The sequence below is a fragment of the Rhea americana genome, unplaced genomic scaffold, assembly GCF_003343005.1.
Source record: "Rhea americana isolate MKP2758 unplaced genomic scaffold, rheAme1 scaffold_138, whole genome shotgun sequence".
Classification (NCBI taxonomy): Eukaryota; Metazoa; Chordata; class Aves; order Rheiformes; family Rheidae; genus Rhea; species Rhea americana.
This window is the reverse complement of record NW_028185461.1, coordinates 2,307,526-2,326,272: the sequence shown is the minus strand read 5'-3', so window position 1 is coordinate 2,326,272 and position 18,747 is coordinate 2,307,526. Positions and strand designations below refer to the sequence as shown.

General features: G+C 39.7%; 1 protein-coding gene and 1 long non-coding RNA gene across 2 annotated transcripts in view; one reads left to right on the top strand and one right to left on the bottom strand.

The window, feature by feature from the left end:
* Nucleotides 1-597: 597 nt before the first annotated feature.
* LOC146599605 (uncharacterized) lies at nucleotides 598-5,241 on the bottom strand. The gene is made up of 2 exons (XR_014894969.1): nucleotides 5,054-5,241; nucleotides 598-1,707 (listed from the first exon to the last, which is right to left on the bottom strand). It is a non-coding gene; the product is annotated as an uncharacterized LOC146599605 (long non-coding RNA).
* A 623-nt stretch (nucleotides 5,242-5,864) lies between these two features.
* Nucleotides 5,865-18,747, top strand: part of FOXK2 (forkhead box K2) — a 46,646-nt gene continuing 33,763 nt past the window's right edge. Inside the window, exon 1 of the mRNA XM_085298322.1 lies at nucleotides 5,865-6,322. Coding sequence (XP_085154448.1) covers nucleotides 5,979-6,322 — 344 coding nt within the window. The 5' untranslated portion in view covers nucleotides 5,865-5,978. The remainder of the gene's footprint in view (nucleotides 6,323-18,747) is intronic.

Here is an 18,747-nt window from a genome sequence, read left to right as displayed (position 1 = left end):
ATTTGGTATTAGCTTTAATTTGCCTCTGGCTATCTGTTTTATGTAGCTTATTCAAATTTCTGCAATTCCTATCAGGTTTTAACCAATGTAAATCACTTTATCTTAAGCTTTCCCTTTGCACCCTTCTGCCTTATTCTGCCATCCAAACCACAAGTTGCGTTACTGTTTTGGTGGGACTTGCACCTGTCATGTATTAGAGTGGTGCTGCTGCAGTTACCTCTGTCAGATGCCTAAAGGTGCCTGTTCCAGATAAGATGGACTCAGGCAGCTTCATCTGCCTCAGTTTCTGGGCTTAGTTCATGAGACATAGGAGTGCTGGAAGGAAGCTGGAAAATAATTAATTTAAAAGCTGAGGGAGAGTAAAAAACCTCTGTCATGGTGAAAAGGCTCGATGATTCTCGTGTTGTGTTGCAGAGGTGCCAGCTGGTCCTCATTCTGATGGCCAATTTTGTCATTTTATTCAAGCTTTAACAGCTGCGGGTGCATAGAAAATATTAGAGAGCATCTTAACCCTCAAAGACTTAAAAAAAAAAATAAAATCACAGAAGTAGCCTGTTTTGATGGCAGAAATGGGGAAGTAATTATTTCAGGCTCAAGTTTGTTTAAGCAGGTACTTTTAACTGTTCATTTACACCAGAGCAAGCAAAGAGAAAGGAAGAACGTCCAGTGGTGAAAGATGGCATATTATATTTCAGAAAAATCACAGGAGAATTATGCTGTATTGTTGTAACAGCAGTAGTTGTAGTGATCAACATTAAATACAGTAAATGTTGCAGCTGATAAGGTTGTTTCTCTGATTATTTTGAAGGCTGGTAGGATTAGTAACATTGTTTAGGAATGGGTTAAAAAAAAAGCTTTTGAATTATTGTTGCAATTTTCCCTGAAGTGTTAAAATCTTAACCATGAAGTAGAAGAGCCCTTAATTACCAATTCTTTTGGCAAAAATTGTATGTTTGGCATGGCTGAAATGCACAGTATTGAGGTTTAGCAATTCCAGTTAAAATTCAGTGTTGTTCCTGTGGCCTTTTAAAAAATCCTTTTGTGGTATTGGGATTTAGAGCTGCCTTATGAATACAGTTGATATCCTGAGGGTGGAGGGAAAAAMCATCAGTTTTCAATTTTAAACATGCATTTGTCTAAACTTCCACCGTCCGTTGCTACGTAAAGCAAAACAAGGGCTGTGCGCTGCGTTTTTGGTTACTCAACTGCCCTTTGTTTAACCTCGCTGTAGTTTCGGCCGTCGGCTCGGTTCCCAGCAGCGTTTCGGTGACGGTCCCGCACCAGACACGGCTTTTAAAGCCCTCCTCTTAAATAGATAAATAGATAGATAGATAGATAGACAGACAGACAGACAGACAAATGCGCTCCAGCGGCAGCCGTTACCAGACGCGCTGGAAGGAGGAGCGGCGGCGCCGCCGCCCTCCCGCTCCGCCTCGCGCCTTTTCCCTCACAGGGCGCTGGGGGCGGCGCCTCCGTGTTTACAAACACGCGTCACCCGCCGAGCGGGCGGCCGCGGGGCATGCCGGGTAGCGGGCGCGCGCAGGGCGGGTTTCCTCTCAGGCGGGGGCCGTCACCTGCCGGCCGAGGGGCCGTGGGCGCCGGCGGTCCGCTCGCGTGGCCCTCGCCGCGGCGGCGGCCAGGAGCTGGGCATCTCTCCCTTGTGTAGTGGCAGCGCCGCTTTCCTCTTCCGCCGAGTCCAACAGTCGTCTAACAAACGGAGAAACGCGATACTCGTTACGGGGTCGCGGTTAAATAGCCCCTTTTTTCTATACCGCCACCCTCCTCCATTCCCATCCCCCAAACCTGTCATCCTTCCCAGTCTTTTCTGTCTAAATAACAAGCTCAGAAAGACTTTTTTAAAAATAGCTATACAATAACTATTTTGAGGTGAAACTTCTGGCTTTCTACTATTTTCAGTCACTTCAAGAATTGACTCTAATGAGGGAGTTTCATGCCATCGTTCTGTATTTTCATTTATTTATTGTGTATTCTGTATGTTTTGCAGTAACTGCTTGCGGCTTTCCAACCTTTTGATCATAATCCATTTGTAAGAAAATACCAAGATTGCAGTGTAAGTTGTACAAAGTTTTAACACGTTCTTAAGTTAAAGCATGTAAAGAGTTGCAACATGGTTATCAAGTTTACACAAATACATGTATATGACATACAGCTATGTACTGAAGGAAAACTTAAGACTCACGGTGGGCTTATGTAGTAAATAGAAAAACTGTATGTGTTGTCAAGTGGGTGGCAGGGAGGAGGATATCTCATTATGGGAAAGCTTTCTTTGTTCAGTTTTGCGGGGTTTTGATATTTTTGGTCTTTGGCCTTGTTAAGTTGCATGTGAATGCTACTGAAAAGCAATACTGTGAATCAGTTTCTTTGGCTTTTTAACAAAACCCAAATCTCACTGGAACCGTGTGACTCTTGATATAATAAAAAGATTATGGATAGCCCCAAATGGCTTTTAGAAGCTGTTTAATATTGGTTGTGTCAAAGCAAGAAATTAGGACCACTTAATCCATAAGTTATTGATCAAGTTCCTGTAGTAATATTGSATCAGTGAAAATGTGCATCTTCAGAAGATGCATACTTCATCTACTTCATAACCGCTGCTATAGGGCACCTACATTGCTTTAAAAAGCTGATGTTGTCTTTCATGCTTTAAGATTATTTCTTTCAGTTATGTGACAGCCTGCTGTTTATTAGCCCCAGGCAAGACTAAATAAATATCCTTATGTTGCTCTAACACAGGCTTAAAAAAAAATCTGAAAAATAAGTGGTGATTTAAGGCAAATGTGGTTAATTAAAATATTAATGGATTAGACCTTAGACCTTATATAAAACTTACAAAGTTTTATATAAACTTCAGTCAGATTGTTTCACAGTTGTAAAATGATGAAGATAGGGTCTGCTGCTTTGTAAGTATTACAATGTGAACTGGTAGTGCTGCATAATTTGGTGTAGATTGGATGATGTTTGGCTATGTAGCAAAAGGGGCCAGAAGTGGAGAAGTGCAATGTACTGTGCTTTAAAACACTGTTTAGCTTCCGTGAGAGCTGCAGCTGCTCAGCACCTCAGAAGACTAAATTTTGGTCAGTAACTTTTAGTCCTGTTTCTGTGCTGAATAGCACATAAGACATATAGTTTAGATCACATATACTATATATACATATAGTACATAGCACATAGACATAAAGTAGACAAATAAATGATCACTTTTGGTTACCCTCAAACTGGTGGGGAGAAAATGTGAGGAGCAGTTTGCATCTGCTGTGCAGCTCCAACATCAGGGAGCAGGTTGTGTTCAAGCAGTGGATTTCTGGGCCACCCAGCAACCCAGCCTAATGCTGTTGAATTTTATGTAGGACAAATAGTTTCCCCTGTGTCCAGCTGCTCTGTTTCCTATATTTTGTAACCAAAAACAGTACTACAAATAGGCAGGCTGTAATGACCTGTAACTGTGTAATGTCATATGSTGCCAAAGAAAGGGACTAAATCTACACAAATGTAGAAAAACATTGGTGGAAAGATCTTATCGCTTAAAATATCACTTCTGACAACTGAATTTGTTTTTTTACTCTACAGTGTTGGTAATACAAAACCAAACAGACTTTCTGCTAGTGTTTTGTTACTTTTTACAGAGTAGCATACTGATCATAAGACACTTCAAAAATAATTTTAGTATATATTACTAAATATAAGTATTGGCATTCTACTTAAATAATTGTGTTCTCTACACTGTTCCATTATGAAAAGAAGGAAGTCCAGCTTTGTGAATTTAGTATTGGATATTGCCAGTAGGAATAGGGTAGGAATTCACCTTGCTGTGGTCCCATTCTGCCTGTTTTTTCTCTCTCTGGAGGTGTTGGAGTATGTTGGGAGATGGAAGTCCATTGGTAACTCTGGGCTGACATACCTCTGGATCCCTAACCAGTTCTTAGCAGAGCAGGCACTATATTGTTGTAGTTCATACCAGAGCTAAGGGATGGAAAAAAAGTTGAGAATCGGGGAGTCATAACTGGCTTTCTAAAGCTCCATGTTTTCTGTGCCAAACATATATTGGTGTGGAAGAGAGACTGATTCTAAATATCAAAGTGTGGGCAAGATTTAACTAAAATTTTCTTTATGAGAAACCAAATCTCTAAACTATTGCTATATTTCACTTTATATAATGTGTATATATGGGAGGATAAATGGACCTATCAGTGTGGAACTATATTGTAGCAGCTTATATATGCTGATATAATCCCAAAAATATAGGTTGCTGTAACTTCACATATAGCATGCACTATTTTCTGCTCCAAAGCATATGCATATTCCTATAATTAAAGATCTGTGGACTGAAACGTGCAAAAAGGCAACTTTGAACCTCAAATTCAGTGCTAGATGTTTGTTATCAAACCGGTTACTTTTGGCAGGAGCATAAATATGTTTTTAAAGACTATTTTCAGTGCCTACAGTGTGTCACCAAGCAAAATAGTTACATGTCTATAAATGATAACTAACTTTAGTACTGTAAAGACTTCTTATTGTTAAACAAAAACTGAAGATTATTTGGGCTGTTACAGTGAAGTGTTTGCAGCATTTACACTTTGTATACAGACCTAAATTTCTTCACCATTTATGGCAGATGTATTTCATAATTGTTTACTTCTCTATTCTAGCAGTGTGTCTGTTCTTTGTTGCCGTTAGAAAGGAACATGCTAACATTTCCGAAGGGTTTTGATCAGGTAAATCGTTTCCAATGCAGATATTACTTTTGAATAATTGAGTACAATTAACGCCTGTCTTGGTAGCCTGTCATATTTTAAAGTCAAAAGTCGTGCTGTGGATTCCTGATTTGTTTTTCATACTTTTATTGGTGACTCTCTCAGCCTAATGTGGCCCTCAGAGGAATCCAAGACACTGTTACAGCAATTTGATGTCTTGTTCGGTTTTATCCTGCTGTCAGGTCAGGTTGTTCACTTTTTTTTTTTTAATGCCCTACTTCATATAAGAGAACTAGGACTAAGTTGAGTGAGGTGTACGCAGAACATACAGACTGACTTACCTGAGAAAAGTTGTTAACTTAGTGCTTGGTGTGCTTCATGTTGAATTTGTACATTACGTGGATGTTACAAACTGACTCCATTTCCAAGGTGTGAAGTTGCCTTTAGTTTTAATGCAGTTCTTGGGAAAGGCCGCCATATACCTACGGTGTATTGAGCATCTCTTTCTTGGCATTCTTCTGAAGCTAAATTTGGGAAAGCCTGCACACCCAGGAGATAACAGACAAAGTAGTTTTCAGGTGGTGTAAATGTGTCATAAAGCACTTGTGTTTTCTTTTAATTTAATTTTTGGTGTGTGTGTGTGTACACACATATATAATAATTTTATTTACTTTTTTCCCCGTGTTTTCGTATTTTTCTGTGCTTACTGAAGGGAAGCGCCGTTTCCGAGAGCGCTGCTAGCAGCAGGCATGTGTGGTGCGTGATCCCTCGCGTGAAAAACATGACCGTGGTGTCAGGGAGCGGGGCCCAGCGCGGCGCGGCGGGCGCTGGTGCCGCCCGGCCGCCGCCGCGGGGCAGACAGCAGGCGCGGCGCGGCGCCCAGCGGGCCGCGGCTGGGCCCGGGGGTTGGGGGGCGGGGGCCGCGACAAGGGTCGCTCCGCTCCCGCGGATCTGCTCCGTGTTTTACGGGCCTTTCCTGTGCTCTCGGGCCGCGACAGCCGAACGTGCTGAGCGGCGCTGGCCCGGGCGCCGCTCGCCATTGGCCGCGCCGCCATAGCCCCATGGGCGTGCGGGCCGCTTATTGGCCCGGCGCTGCCGTCCATCAGCGAGCGGCGGCCTGCGTCACGTTCGGCTGCGCGGCGGCCCCGTCCCTGCTTAGTGTCTGGCGGCGGCTGCGGGGCCGGTGCTGGCGGCGGGGCGCAGCGGAGGGCGGCCCGCTCCCTCTCTCCCTCCCTCCCTCCCTCGCTCGCTCGCTCGCTCGCTAAGATGGCGGCGGCGGCGGCGGCCGTGGCCCGGCTGGAGGGCCGGGAGTTCGAGTACCTCATGAAGAAGCGCTCGGTGACCATCGGCCGCAACTCGTCGCAGGGCTCGGTGGACGTGAGCATGGGCCACTCCAGCTTCATCTCCCGGCGCCACCTGGAGATCTTCACCGCCGCCCCCCCGCCGCCGCCGCCGGCCGGCGCGGACGGGCTGCCGCCGCCTCAGGGCGACCCCGCCGCTGCCAGCGGCGGCGGCGGCGACTTCTACCTGCGCTGCCTTGGCAAGAACGGCGTCTTCGTGGACGGCGTGTTCCAGCGGCGGGGGGCGCCGCCGCTGCAGCTGCCCCGAGTGTGAGTAAAGCGGAGGCCGGGCCCGCCGGGCTGCGGCCGGGGCCCGGGGCCTCCCCGCTCCGGGCTGCCCCGAGGGAGCAGCGCCGGGGGCGGCGCCGGCTGCCCCCGTCGCCGTTGGGCTGGCCCGGCCCGTGCTGCCTGACAGGCGGTGGAGCCGGCCGCTAGGCCCGCTGCCCTCGGCCGTGTCCTTCGCGGGGCAGGTGGGCAGCGCGGGGCTGGCGGCCGCGACCCTCCGGCCGCCGCAGGCCTTGCGCGTAGCCGTCAGCGCCCGCCGCGGCTTTGGGAGCAGATCCGCCGGCGCTCGGAGGTATTGTCATTAGCTAGCAGCGTTGGATACACCCTTGAGTATTGTTTACGTGCTCGAAGGAAGCCGTCAAGTGCCTAACCGCATATCTGGCATTTTTGAATTTAGGCTCAGGGCTGAGTACGTCTTGAAACACCCTTGGTGCGTTTTCCTAATGCAGGGGGGCTGTTTTGCAGTGCGATTGCCCTTTGATACATTTTTCTTGAGTGATAGTTTCTGCATCTTGGCAAAATTGTAACATTCGTCTTTACGGTCAAACTGAATCATCCATAAGAAATACTTTTGTTAGTGTTTTAATACACGCCTTCCTTATGCGATGATAAATGCATTAAGGGTTCTCTAATTCCTTTACATTCTTTTACCATGAGAAAATATTAGGTCTCTTTGCAAAATATTTTGCAAGGGGAGTATGTGAGGCCTACTACATTTAAGGATCTGCTGAAGTGTAAATACATAATCTATGTTTTGAGAAGATTCAGGCAGGAAAAGTGAAAGTGTTTTGGTTTGGAATGATTTTAGATATCTGCAGGAAGAAGTATGAAAAAAAATCAAGTTATACTCCAAGTCTGATACTGAAAATTATATACACAATCCTCCTCTTTATTCCTGCAAGAGCTGTGGAGAAAAAATGTCATGAGTGTGCTACCTTTACAAAATCCATGCTATTAGTGACACAGTCTTAATGCCTTTTTAAACTTTGTTTAAGATACTGATGGTGTATTTTTCCCCTTTGGTATCTTTAGTGATACTTTCTTGAATTGGTTCCCGTGTAAAAGTCAAATTGTCTTACCTTTCTGCTTTCTAGGAAAAGCTCATTCTGAAAAGGGTTACAGTGCCAGTATGTTGTATGAGTTGTATAACCATGAATACAGTTGGATGACTTGTTTGACCTTTAACTGTAACTTCTATTTTTGCTTTCTGCTTTTTAATATTAATAATCATTGGGCAGAGGGTTAATTTATATTTCAGCCTAACACTCTAATAAAACATAGATCGACTGCTGTCTCTATAAACAGAGTTTGGTACAATGCACTAGCTGTAAACAAGTCATTGTCGTATGTCTTGATTTGCAAACAGTCTAGGATTAGTTTGAGTACTTAGTAGCAATTTGTTAAATGCTTAAGTCCTCAGGGAGAAAAGTACTGTTTCTTCATGCTCTCTAGGTAATCAGTGACTTGCCATTTATTTCAGTTCCATCAGTATTGTCAAATTCTGAAGGATTTGTTGTGTGTCACTTTTTTTTTTAATGAACAATAATACAGATCTTCTGTGTAGCTAAGATTTCGTAAGTGTAGGTGGTGCTTACGGAAACCAGCATTTGCTTGAAACTTAACTGTGTTCAATGCTTACACCATTTCTTAAACTACATGCTAGTATCCCTTTAGTTTCAAGATCTGGAAACTGCTTAAAAGTAGTTATCTGCTGGTTACAAAATGCAGGGGTGATCTTCTGTCAAGCTTTGTAAATAAGAGGTGGCATACCTGCGGTCCTTGCTAGAAATGACAGAGCAGTGTGTATGTTGTGTGAGCCAGGATTTCTTTAGGCACCAGACACAGGGATGAGTTTTATCTTGAAGGATACACAAAATCAATAGGGTCATAGTTAGACTGGTGATTAAGATCAGTTTGTGTTCGAATACGGTTTTACAGCTTTTCTAAAAATTATGTGTTTAAAAAATGTAAAATCTGTTTATGAGAGAAAAGCCTGACTAAGAGTTGTATAGGGAAATAGTAGTTTCAGTATTTGTAAAGTTTGGGGTTTTTTTGTTGTTGATGTATATGTGTTTAACACAGGAGTCTTCAGGCAAATTCAAAGCAGGCGTTATCTGCTTATACCAAGTCATTACTGATGACTAATATTGTTTGTAGCCATGTTCTTGAGTTTCATTGTAGATTTAACTAGTCACTCTGGAGATGATCTGGATTTTAAGAATCAAACTTAGTTACTTCAGTGTAAGGTAAATATTTAATTAACTGTTGAAATGCAGTTGGAAGGAAGGCAGTTTTGGTGCGAGTTCAAGACTGATGTTTACAAACCTCCAGCTCAAGTAATCGCTAGATCTATTTTTGTTGTTGTTTAATCCTACTATGTTGCCAGTAATATGCTTTGCATATGACTACACAATCATTTGAAAATTTTTTTTAAGCGACAGGAGAGGTTTAAAAAAAATACTGCGATGGMCTATTCCTTGCGTGTGTTCCTAAGTGATCTTGAAAATCAAGAATAGAGGGTTGATCTCTGGCTTTTCTACTTAATAGAGAATTGCAAATGACTCCAAGTAAAATATTGTTGTAGACTTGAAATATCTTATTTGATTGTCCCTGATAACTGTATGCAATTCCAGTCTCTTTGGCTTTTTTGATATCAGCACAGTATTGAAACATGATTGCATTAATAATGTTAATGAACTTCCTGTTTCTGGGAGGGAAAAACAGAAATACAACTTTGCAGTCTCCTGCAAAACACATATTTTTAACATCTGGGGAAACTAAATTATTAATGTTAGGGTATGCTTATTCCTATAATAAAACATCTGTCTACAAATATCAATGCTATGAAATACTTAATTACTGTTAAAAATAGCGATCAGAACAATTATCTTAATTAATGCTTCCCTGGAAGCCTCACTCACAATTCAAATATGTAAGTTATCAAGCAGGAGGTAATACCTGTGGGAAGTTTGTTTTTGTTTTTCTAATTCTTGACAGACTCACGTACGTACTTGTGTATGTACAAACCAGCTGTCATCTTGTTAGATGAACAAAATGGAGCTGGGGGGGGGATGATGACAGCATTTTTTTTGTTGTTGTTCATGTCCAGTAAGTAGCTCTCCTGTTAATGTCATAACTCAGAAGCATGAGATTAAAACACTTTTAGAACCTCCTGTTAAATACATACAAAAGTAAGGAACTCAGTTAAAGCCTATTACAACTATCTTTAAGATTGTAGACTATCAGTGCTGCTGTTTGTAAGTTCATCTTTTAAAACTGTTTTCACTTGAAGCTTGTCGAATTTCCACCAACTTTAATAAAAGCATTGTTAGGATAGTAAATAACAACTTTTAACTTTTGAGATCCTTGGTTTGAAAAGTATCTTTTATGCTGGGTATGGCAGCAGCTGGTGACAGCACTCTTGTATACAGTGTTTGGAGAGGCAGGATTTCCAGACTGTTATTAGCTGATACAGCTGAAAAAAGCAGACTGACTTTTGGGCGCAACTTAGTTCGGAAGAAGTTCTTTTTTCTTTTTTTTTTCTTTCCTTTTTTCTCCTTTTTTGTTCATTTTACAGTCTGTAGATCAGAAGTRCTTTGTACTTCAGGATATGAATTCGTGAAGATCCTGACATTTTGTGTTTGATTGTTCCAAGCCATGTCTTGTGTATTTTGACAAAACCATGTGTTTTGTATATTCAAGTTTACTTTTGGCTTTCGTTTTGTAAAAGTGGATTTGTGAATTGTTAACAAGATAGTGTTAGCCCAAGAACAGCACTGCTGAGTTAGAACAAAGACATATCCAACCTTACCTATCTTAAAGGGTTGTCAGTGGCACATGCGTAGGGACAAGCATAAGAATGGACAAGGCAAATAGGTGTACTTCCTTTATTTATTGTTTTGGATCCCAGCATTGATTTATTCTTGTGTTCATAACAATGTAATGTTGTGTTTCTCTCTCCCCTCCCTTCTTATTTATTTATATTTTTAAATTTTTTTAAAGGAATTTGTCACTTTTCTGAACCTGTATAAACTTCTGGCCTCCACAACGTCCTTGGTCATTGAGTTCTGCAACTTAATTAGAGCCCACGTTGGGAAAAAAGTACCTCCTTTTGATAGGATTTTTGAACTTGACACCTGGTAATTTCATTTGATGCCGTTTAGCTCTTTTATAGCAAGAAACAGTGAGTAATTGCCCCATTCTGTCATTCATTTTACAGACTTCACTACATTTACCAAGTGTAGGAGCTCTTATGGTAGACCACACTGAGTATGTCTCACTTTAGCTTAACATCTATCAAATTTGGTGGCTAAAAACTAAAAATATTTTTATTTGTATACCAGTGTCTTTCTTCTTAGTGTATCCAGAGGACTGAATTAATCTTTTCAATTTGGTCTTGTAGGTTATGCCTACAAAGTAGGGTTACTGTCTTTGTACAGTAGAAGTTTTCCCACTGATTAAAAGCAGTAGATTCTGAACAAGGATCAAGTTTTACTAAGTAAACTCTTTGGATAAGGTKATTGTGTTCAGAATCACCTGAGCGGGAAATATTACAAGAGATTGTAATGGACCTCTAATATATCAGTGCACTTTTTCTGTTGTCTCTTTGCAGTTAGGTAAACTATGTGCAAAGATGAGGTTACTGTATGAATTAGAGATGTAGTTGCATGCATGTTCAATGAAAATTTTGCTCTAGGAACACTTCAGATTTGACTTTGAAGCTGAGATAAATGGAACGTAGCATCTGGTTAGGTGGTATTATCTGTTGGTTTAGGAAGAACGTTATTTAAATTTCTGTTGGCTTAAGCTTGGTTGGCTTCTCTGGAGTTTGGTTGATATTAAAGATTTTTTTCTTTATGAATCTGAGTGCTAGGTACTTCAATAAATCAAACAAAACACTTTTTCAAGGAATATAGTTGTAAGGATAGATTAAATTCCTCAGTCAAACTGGATTGACACCTGCTTTTTCCCTTTCTTGACAACACTTTTGATARATACAGTTGCTTGTAAGGAAGACAGCTGGCTGAAACGTTTTTGAGGCCTTATGATTGATATATGTTTAGGGAAGTATGCTAGAGTTCCATACTGATGGTATTAAAACTATGAATTACTTGTAAAGTACTTCTAAGCATAATGTTAAGAAACATTGGACTTGGCTATGATTTGTGAATTGGACTCTAGAAACCTGTATTTACTTTCTTTAGTAGATGCTGTGTCCCATGGCATAATGACTAACGATGTTAATTGAGCTATGTTTATAGGTACTTTCTGGCTACTTTAAAGTAGGATTCACAAACATAAGCCCAGTAGTCATAGTGTTCTCATTAGAAGCAGATCTGGTTGAAAAGGAACATAGAAGAAGAACGATAGAGCACATGCTATTTGAAATGAAAATACAGAGATGAGCGTGAAGTTTCTGTAGTCATAATTTGTGTAACAGTTGTTTCTCTCATTGTGTTCTTTCATACTTCACTCTAAATTAAATGCAGGTTATCTTTTTTTTTAAATACTAGAATAGTGTTGCAAATCATCAGACACCAATCAGGTAGTTGAGGTAGAGCTCAAATAGTTTTATGTTTGGTTTGGTTTACAGTTTTTGTGAAGCTCCCGCCTTATTTTCTATTCTTGATATGAAGAATTGGGTAAGGAAGTTGTGTCCATTTTTTAGTAATCTTAAGAGTTTTTATACATCTTTAGTTAACTATAGGAGTAACATTCTCTGTATAGTTATGTGAATTATTAGAAACCAGGAAATCATCTTCAGAAACAGTGGCTTCTTTGTAATTTTGTTAAGCTCCAGTTCTATGATAGACACAAGATCAGTGTCGTTTTGCTATAAAGGTACCAGGTAAATATCAGAACTAGCTGTTCTATGAATCTGTATTTGAAAATGGCTTTTGTAATTTCCACCTTCAGTTATCTTAATAAGGTAAGAGATAATGTAAATTAAATCAAAGTCTTTGTCTTAATTAAATCAAAATATTGTACTGGTCTTCGGTTTTAAAATGCATTGTTTTAGAGTAGGAGGAATCAACTTTTGTATTCTCTTGCTTTTGCTGTCAGGTAAGTATAAGGAATATAAATTAGTCTTTCACCCTTTTCAAAATAAACGTACCTGATTTCCTGATCACATGTAAACAAAGTAATTAAAATGCTAGTGCATCGTGAGGGTAGTAGACGTGTTTTAGAGAATAAGCCTGCTGTGGAGGAATTCTGCTACTGCTGTTTGTTTGTTTTGGGGCATATGTAATTCTAATGCACAAAGTGTTTCATTTTTTCATATAGTCAAACTTTTAAGTGAGATGATTTATTGTATTTTTTTCGGTAATTCTAGCAATGGCTTCAAGAACTCTTATCTGTACTCCATTATGTAAAATTGTATAAACTACTGAAAACATCAAGTATAATTTTGAAAAAATTACATATTTGTCATGTAGTAGTGTAAGGTCATCTCTTTTGCAACCTATAATGGGTTTTCAAAACAGACTTGAGTTCACTAATAAGCTAATGTCTTCCATGGAACTTAATACTGAATTATTGGGAAGGTGGTTTTATCTACTGCCTTGCTTGTTTTCATGATAAAAAGTTGATGTGTAGTGACATTTATTTTCTGCGACTTCCTGCCTTTAAGGAGTTTTTTGACCTAGATAAAGCAGTTGGAGGGGAGGAGCCTTTTTATTTATTTATTTTTTTCCCTGCAGCTATTCCACACTGGATGTCATAGAAAATAAACATTATATTTCTTCAAGTAAGTTTTTGTTACTGTTATTGCATCATTGAAGAGTGAGGCTGTAGTAGGCTCTTTGAAGGGCTGCTGCAGATCTGTAATCTTGTAATACGTCATTTTCCATTGTGGTACAGAAGGTCTATAAGTGATTGGAGCCTTTAAGTTTCTTCATATTTGTTTGCGTGATTGTGCTGCAGCTACTGAATGTGCTACTGAGCTGTCCTTTCTTACCAATAATGTGAATCTTAAACTTTTTTTTAAAAAAAGCATCAAGTACGCTCTGGAGTTGAGTGGGAGTAGAATTTTCAGCACTAGAAATGTCTTAATGAATGTTTATGTGAACATAACACCTTTTTGTTTGTCCACGTGCACCAAAGAAATTGAAAAACATGAACAGATTGACAAACAGTTATGTCCGTGCCTAACTGTAAACATTAGTGTTGACTTCAGCAAGACAGCTCACATGAACAAGGATGCGTATGCTGTTGAACATTTGTAGAGTCAGAACTGGAAAATAAAAAAGCCTTCATACATTAAATCTGTATGAAATGTAGCAAAATTGGTATGAAATTACCTAGAATTAATTTTAATTCAATGTTAATTAAAGAGTGTACATTAAGAATTATGKAACAGAGCTCTGTCCAAACCCCTGCTCAGGGTAGAAGTGGCTTCAACATTAGATCAGGTTGCTCAGGGGCTTGTCTAGTTGACTTCTGAATATCTCCTTGGGTGGAAAAGTGTAGTCTGTAAAATGTTTCGTGTAACTACTGCTTCATATAGGAAAAAAGTATTATCTGTATTTCCAATACCAGAGTTTTGGGACCATACAAGCTGGTTAGCCTCATGTAAAGCTTACAGCTAAATCATGAGGAAACTACTTAATCGCTACTTGATACTTCCATTGGCTATCCAAAGTAAAAGCAATTGCTGATAAATATTTATAGGTGATATTATTAATTTAAATAAGTCATGAATAATAATGACAACAAGAAAATGGACTTGCTTGTTGATGTCAATCAATGAAAAAAAACGGGGGGGGGGAGGAAAGAAGAAAAAGAGTTCACCTCAAGAAATATACACAGGCCAGATCTAAAGAGTAGGAACTTCTGAAAAGTAGTAGTTGAGTGTGTCATGACCAAAGAGAAATCCTTACATGCTTATACTGAGATGATGTGACAAAGCAGAGTAATACGGTGTTTGTATGTGGAAATAGGGAAACAATATCAGAGGAGATCGATGCTGGAATTCCATGTGGTTCTGGATTCAAATTTCATACTGAAGAATCTTGTAAAACTGCAAGGTTTTAGGGGGTTAATTATGGGGGGGGGGGAGACTGAAGGAAATACCATACAGTGAAAGACTTTAGGAGTTTGATGTGTTTGGCTTATCCAAAAGAAGTGCAGGATGGTTTGATTGGTGTATATATGCTTCTATGGGGAAGAATTAGAGAGTTCTAAAAGGTTTGCTAATGGAACAAAAACAGACATTAGAAACCCAAAGGCTGTAAACAGAAGTCTCATGGTTGGAGCTAAGCATGGATTTTTAGCAGTGTTGGAACAGCAGACTAATAGGAATGGTGGAATCTCCATTTCTCCATCTCTTGACCTTTTCTAAAAGGATAAAATTCCCAGAAGATACCTTTACTGGAAGACATGCTTCCGATGCAAAATGTGCCATGATGTAGTCAGACCTGGCTATTGGGCTCAGTATAGGTACAGTGGGATGAATTTCAGTGGCCTAGGGCTATAAATGATGAGTAAGTGAAGCTTCCTAACTGTTCAGGCTTTACTTCTGCTGCAGGTTGTTGTTTACTTATGTCCCATTGGGTAACAGCAAGCCTTTTATTTTTTTATGTGTGTTTTAACAAGGAGTTAGTATTGGCTTGGTTTTTAATTAAAATTACTTCCAAAACATTTGACATCTAGTAAGATGTTTGTTTATTTGCACTTGCCTTGTAGTATTCTTGCACTCAAATAATTTGATGCTTCTTCATTATCTTCTTAGTCTTTTATTGAAGTATGCAGTACAGTTTCAGAGAGAATTTTCACATTTTCTCCAAAAATTCTTGTTCTTCAAGTAAGTCTGAGAGGCTCATGAGGTAACAGCCTGCTAGCTTTTATGTTGATAAGAAGTCAGGCCAACATCTAATAGAAAAAGTGATTACACCTTATACTGAAATCACATTCAGATTTTTCTAAATCACTTAAGGAAATTAAGATGTGTAGTTTTGGTTTAGAGATGGTATGGATAAACTAGCCTGTTGCTCTTAAAGTCTGATTCTTACTGATGCCGTGATGTGTGAGAGCAAATAATTTACCTAACCTTTTCCTACTTTGCCTTTAAAGTGACAAAGAAATCAGAAATGTAGGAATGAAGGTCTGCATGCTGCTTTAAACTTTAGTTCACTTTTATGCACAAAATATTTCAATTTGCTTTTCAAAATGTCTTGGTTATGTTAAAAGGTGAGCTTATTTGTGTCTGGAAACAGTGTAATTAATATAAAGTGCTGAGATTTTAGAAAAGTTTAAGTATTCAGACCATCACAGATGCGGAAAATTAGTTTAACTTCTCCTGAAACATCAGTTTCATCAAAAAAAAAAAAAAAAAAAAAAAAAAAAAAAGCAGCACATACCTGTAATGTTAGTATCTTACCACTGTGGACATCATTATGTGATACATTGTTGTACCAAGTATAAGGCAATAGTCTTATTTATGGAGATCAAGCACTAGGGTTTTCTTACGACTGAGAATGAAGTTAAGGACACTAAAGACTTACTATATAAACATATACATGAAAAATTTGACTTACCTTTTTTTTTTATTGTGATATGGACACATTTGGAGTATTCTAGCTAAATGTAATCTGAGTAGATAAGACATGCACACACAGGTTGTATAGCTTAAATTAGTTGCACAAACAGGCTTGTTGATTACAGTGTAAGTGCACAAGGAAGCAGTTGGAAAGTGTGAATGATAGAAACTGGCTCTTTAAGAAAAGTTTCCCTCCTTAGGAGATATTTCTGTCTCCCAGTTTTCTGAGTTGGGTGAAGAAGGCCTGGATAGCAGCGAGAGGAGACAAGGACTTAAAGGAGTAAAGTAAGAATAAAAGGAGTAAAGCTTAGACATGAGGAGGGTGAGTGTACTCATGCAAAAATCTGTGTGAGAGGATGAGTTCAAATTTGAACCAGAACAAGCTAGTAATTTAAGCAAGCGGAAAAATAGTGTAAGAAGAGTGGTAAAGAGGATGATCTTAGCATCAGGCTGTGCACAGATTAGAAAAATGAGAGAGGAGAATTCAGTTCCTGCATAAGAGATGAGGACATAGGCCAGTACTTTTGCTTTAGGAAATGGAGAGGAAATTGGTGGGGTTTGGAGCTGTTATACAATGAAAAGTGGGAGGATTTTCTAGGAGGCTTGAAACAAGATTGGAAAAGGTTGAAGTCCTCAAGTTTAAGAGCTGAGGCTGAAAGGTAATATAGTTATCATCTTTACAGAAAGTAAAGAAGCTTTAACTTTGCTGGTTAACTCGGAGAAATGTGATTCAGCAGAATCTGGGATCTCACATTAGAGGAGCAGAGGCGGTGCTTTCATGAGCACTGGAGCCAATCTAGCATTTTACTGTACAGAGGACCAGGGAAGGGGAGGGCCTTGCTCTCTGCAGCGCTCCCAACTGCAGGTCCTGCTGGCTTTGAAGCTCATCAGATGTTCCACTGGCCACTTGAAAGTCCCTCATGTGTCTGTTTTTTTTTTTKTGTGTGTGTGTGTGTGTTGTGCGCGTGCTTTGGATGGTTTTCTGTTGCATTCAAGTGTCTTCTGCAGAGGTCTGACAAGTACAGGAGCTGGCATGAGGTATGTGGTGGGCCTGCACAGACTTTCAGCAACAGCTGGGTTGGCTTGCTGTGTCTTGTGGAATCCTACACTAAGTAGTTGCAGTTACAAGACCTGTTCTACTCTGTGAAGTAAAAATGGAAAGGAAAAAAAATCCAAAACAGGAATAGAAGAGAAAAAAAGGGTAAATTTAGGTGTATTTAAAAAAGCATTTGCAATGTAATATAAAAAAATGAAGCGTTTAAACACTGAAAGTTGTTGGGAGAGAGTGCTTTTTGATGATAGGRTATGCTATTATATTTGTTTGAAGTTAAACAAAAAAAAAAAAAGTGAGTGTTAATTTCAGAGATTCACTTGAAGTGTAGTGGCTTCTCTTTTCTTCTCCCTAAAGTCTCTGAGTCGTTTTCTACCTTTTGGTTAATGTATACTTTCTTGCCCTTTTCCTTGAATCTCTTCATGAATTTGAAAACAGAGAAAATCATGAGAGAAGAAAGGGCACAGGTTCTTTCCCTGTGGGCAGCCTCGCAGCTCTAATACGTGGTGTCTAGTACAGCTCTAGTGTATGGTGTTCCACATGCTAAATCCTCATGTCTCCTGCTTGAAGGTAGACTTTACCCCAGAGGTCGTTATTCCAGTTGGTGGTTTAAGCATCGTGTAGATTCTAGAAGTGACAAGCTCTAGGGAAAATTGACCATTAAGTTTATAGTGGAGGTATATGGCCCATTTGTTTTTTCCAGAAAACCCTTACCCTGCAAAGCAGACTTTCTATCTGTATGGCAAGTTAAGATAAATTTATTAGTAGCCAAGTCAATTAGTCAATTGAGCTTTCCAAAGCTACCTAGGTAGTAGACTTGAAAGTGCTCCCTATTCTGATCTGACTGTCTTCTCACTATCACTCTGAGACTGCCTTCAGAGGGGATGAGGTGAAACATTTTAAGAAAAAAAAAAAAAGTAGAGGAGGATCAGATCATAGCAAAAGATGTCTTTCATTCCCAGTCCAATATTCAGCAGTTGGATGCTGACAATAGTTAGTGGGAATGAATTGCATAAATTATCATCTATCAAAAGCCTTTTGGAACCTGCGCAGATATAAGTGTTAAATCAGGTAGTGAGCAAAGGACATGTTAAAGGAAGCGACTTATTTCATTTCCTTACATGGTGTCAATATTCTGGGTGCAGCTGGGTTAGGTGCAAATAAATTTCCTAGTCGATATTCTGCTTGATCCATCATACGTGATCATCACTTGATCTACTCTTGTCTTGGGATAATTGCCAGTTGGAGCTCCTTTTAGTGTGTGTGTTGAGGGGAGATCTCTGTTAGGGTATTCTTTCCTCAGGTGGAGGAATTTGATGGTCCTGTCTACCTTTTCATTTTACCAAATAAATTAATTTTTTAGTAGTGTTTAGGGGCTACAAGCCAAATGGTGATCTATTACACTGCTCAAACAATATGGAAGCATTGCTTTGAAGAGTTTGCAATCTATTCTTAAGTAACTTCATGAAGATGACTAGATTGGGCAATAAGATTCTCACAGAATGACGAAATCCATCCTCATAGGGTCTGACTTCAGTGATACCATCAGCAGCTATGCTGCCTTTTGCCCAGCAGCAGGTTTGTAGCTGCACCACTTAGCTGAAATATGAATGTCAAAGTGATTGCCCTTTGCTATGAGTGTTGTAAAATGAATGCAGAAATGAATTTGGAGTTTGGGGTGGGCTTCACAGTTTGTGATTGATTTTAATATTATTCATTTGGGTTTCCAGATATTGATAATAGCTACAAACATTTTGGACCTGCAAACCACAGCGTGTGTGTCAGTTGAAATGATCAAGTGACAGGCACATTTAGCAACAC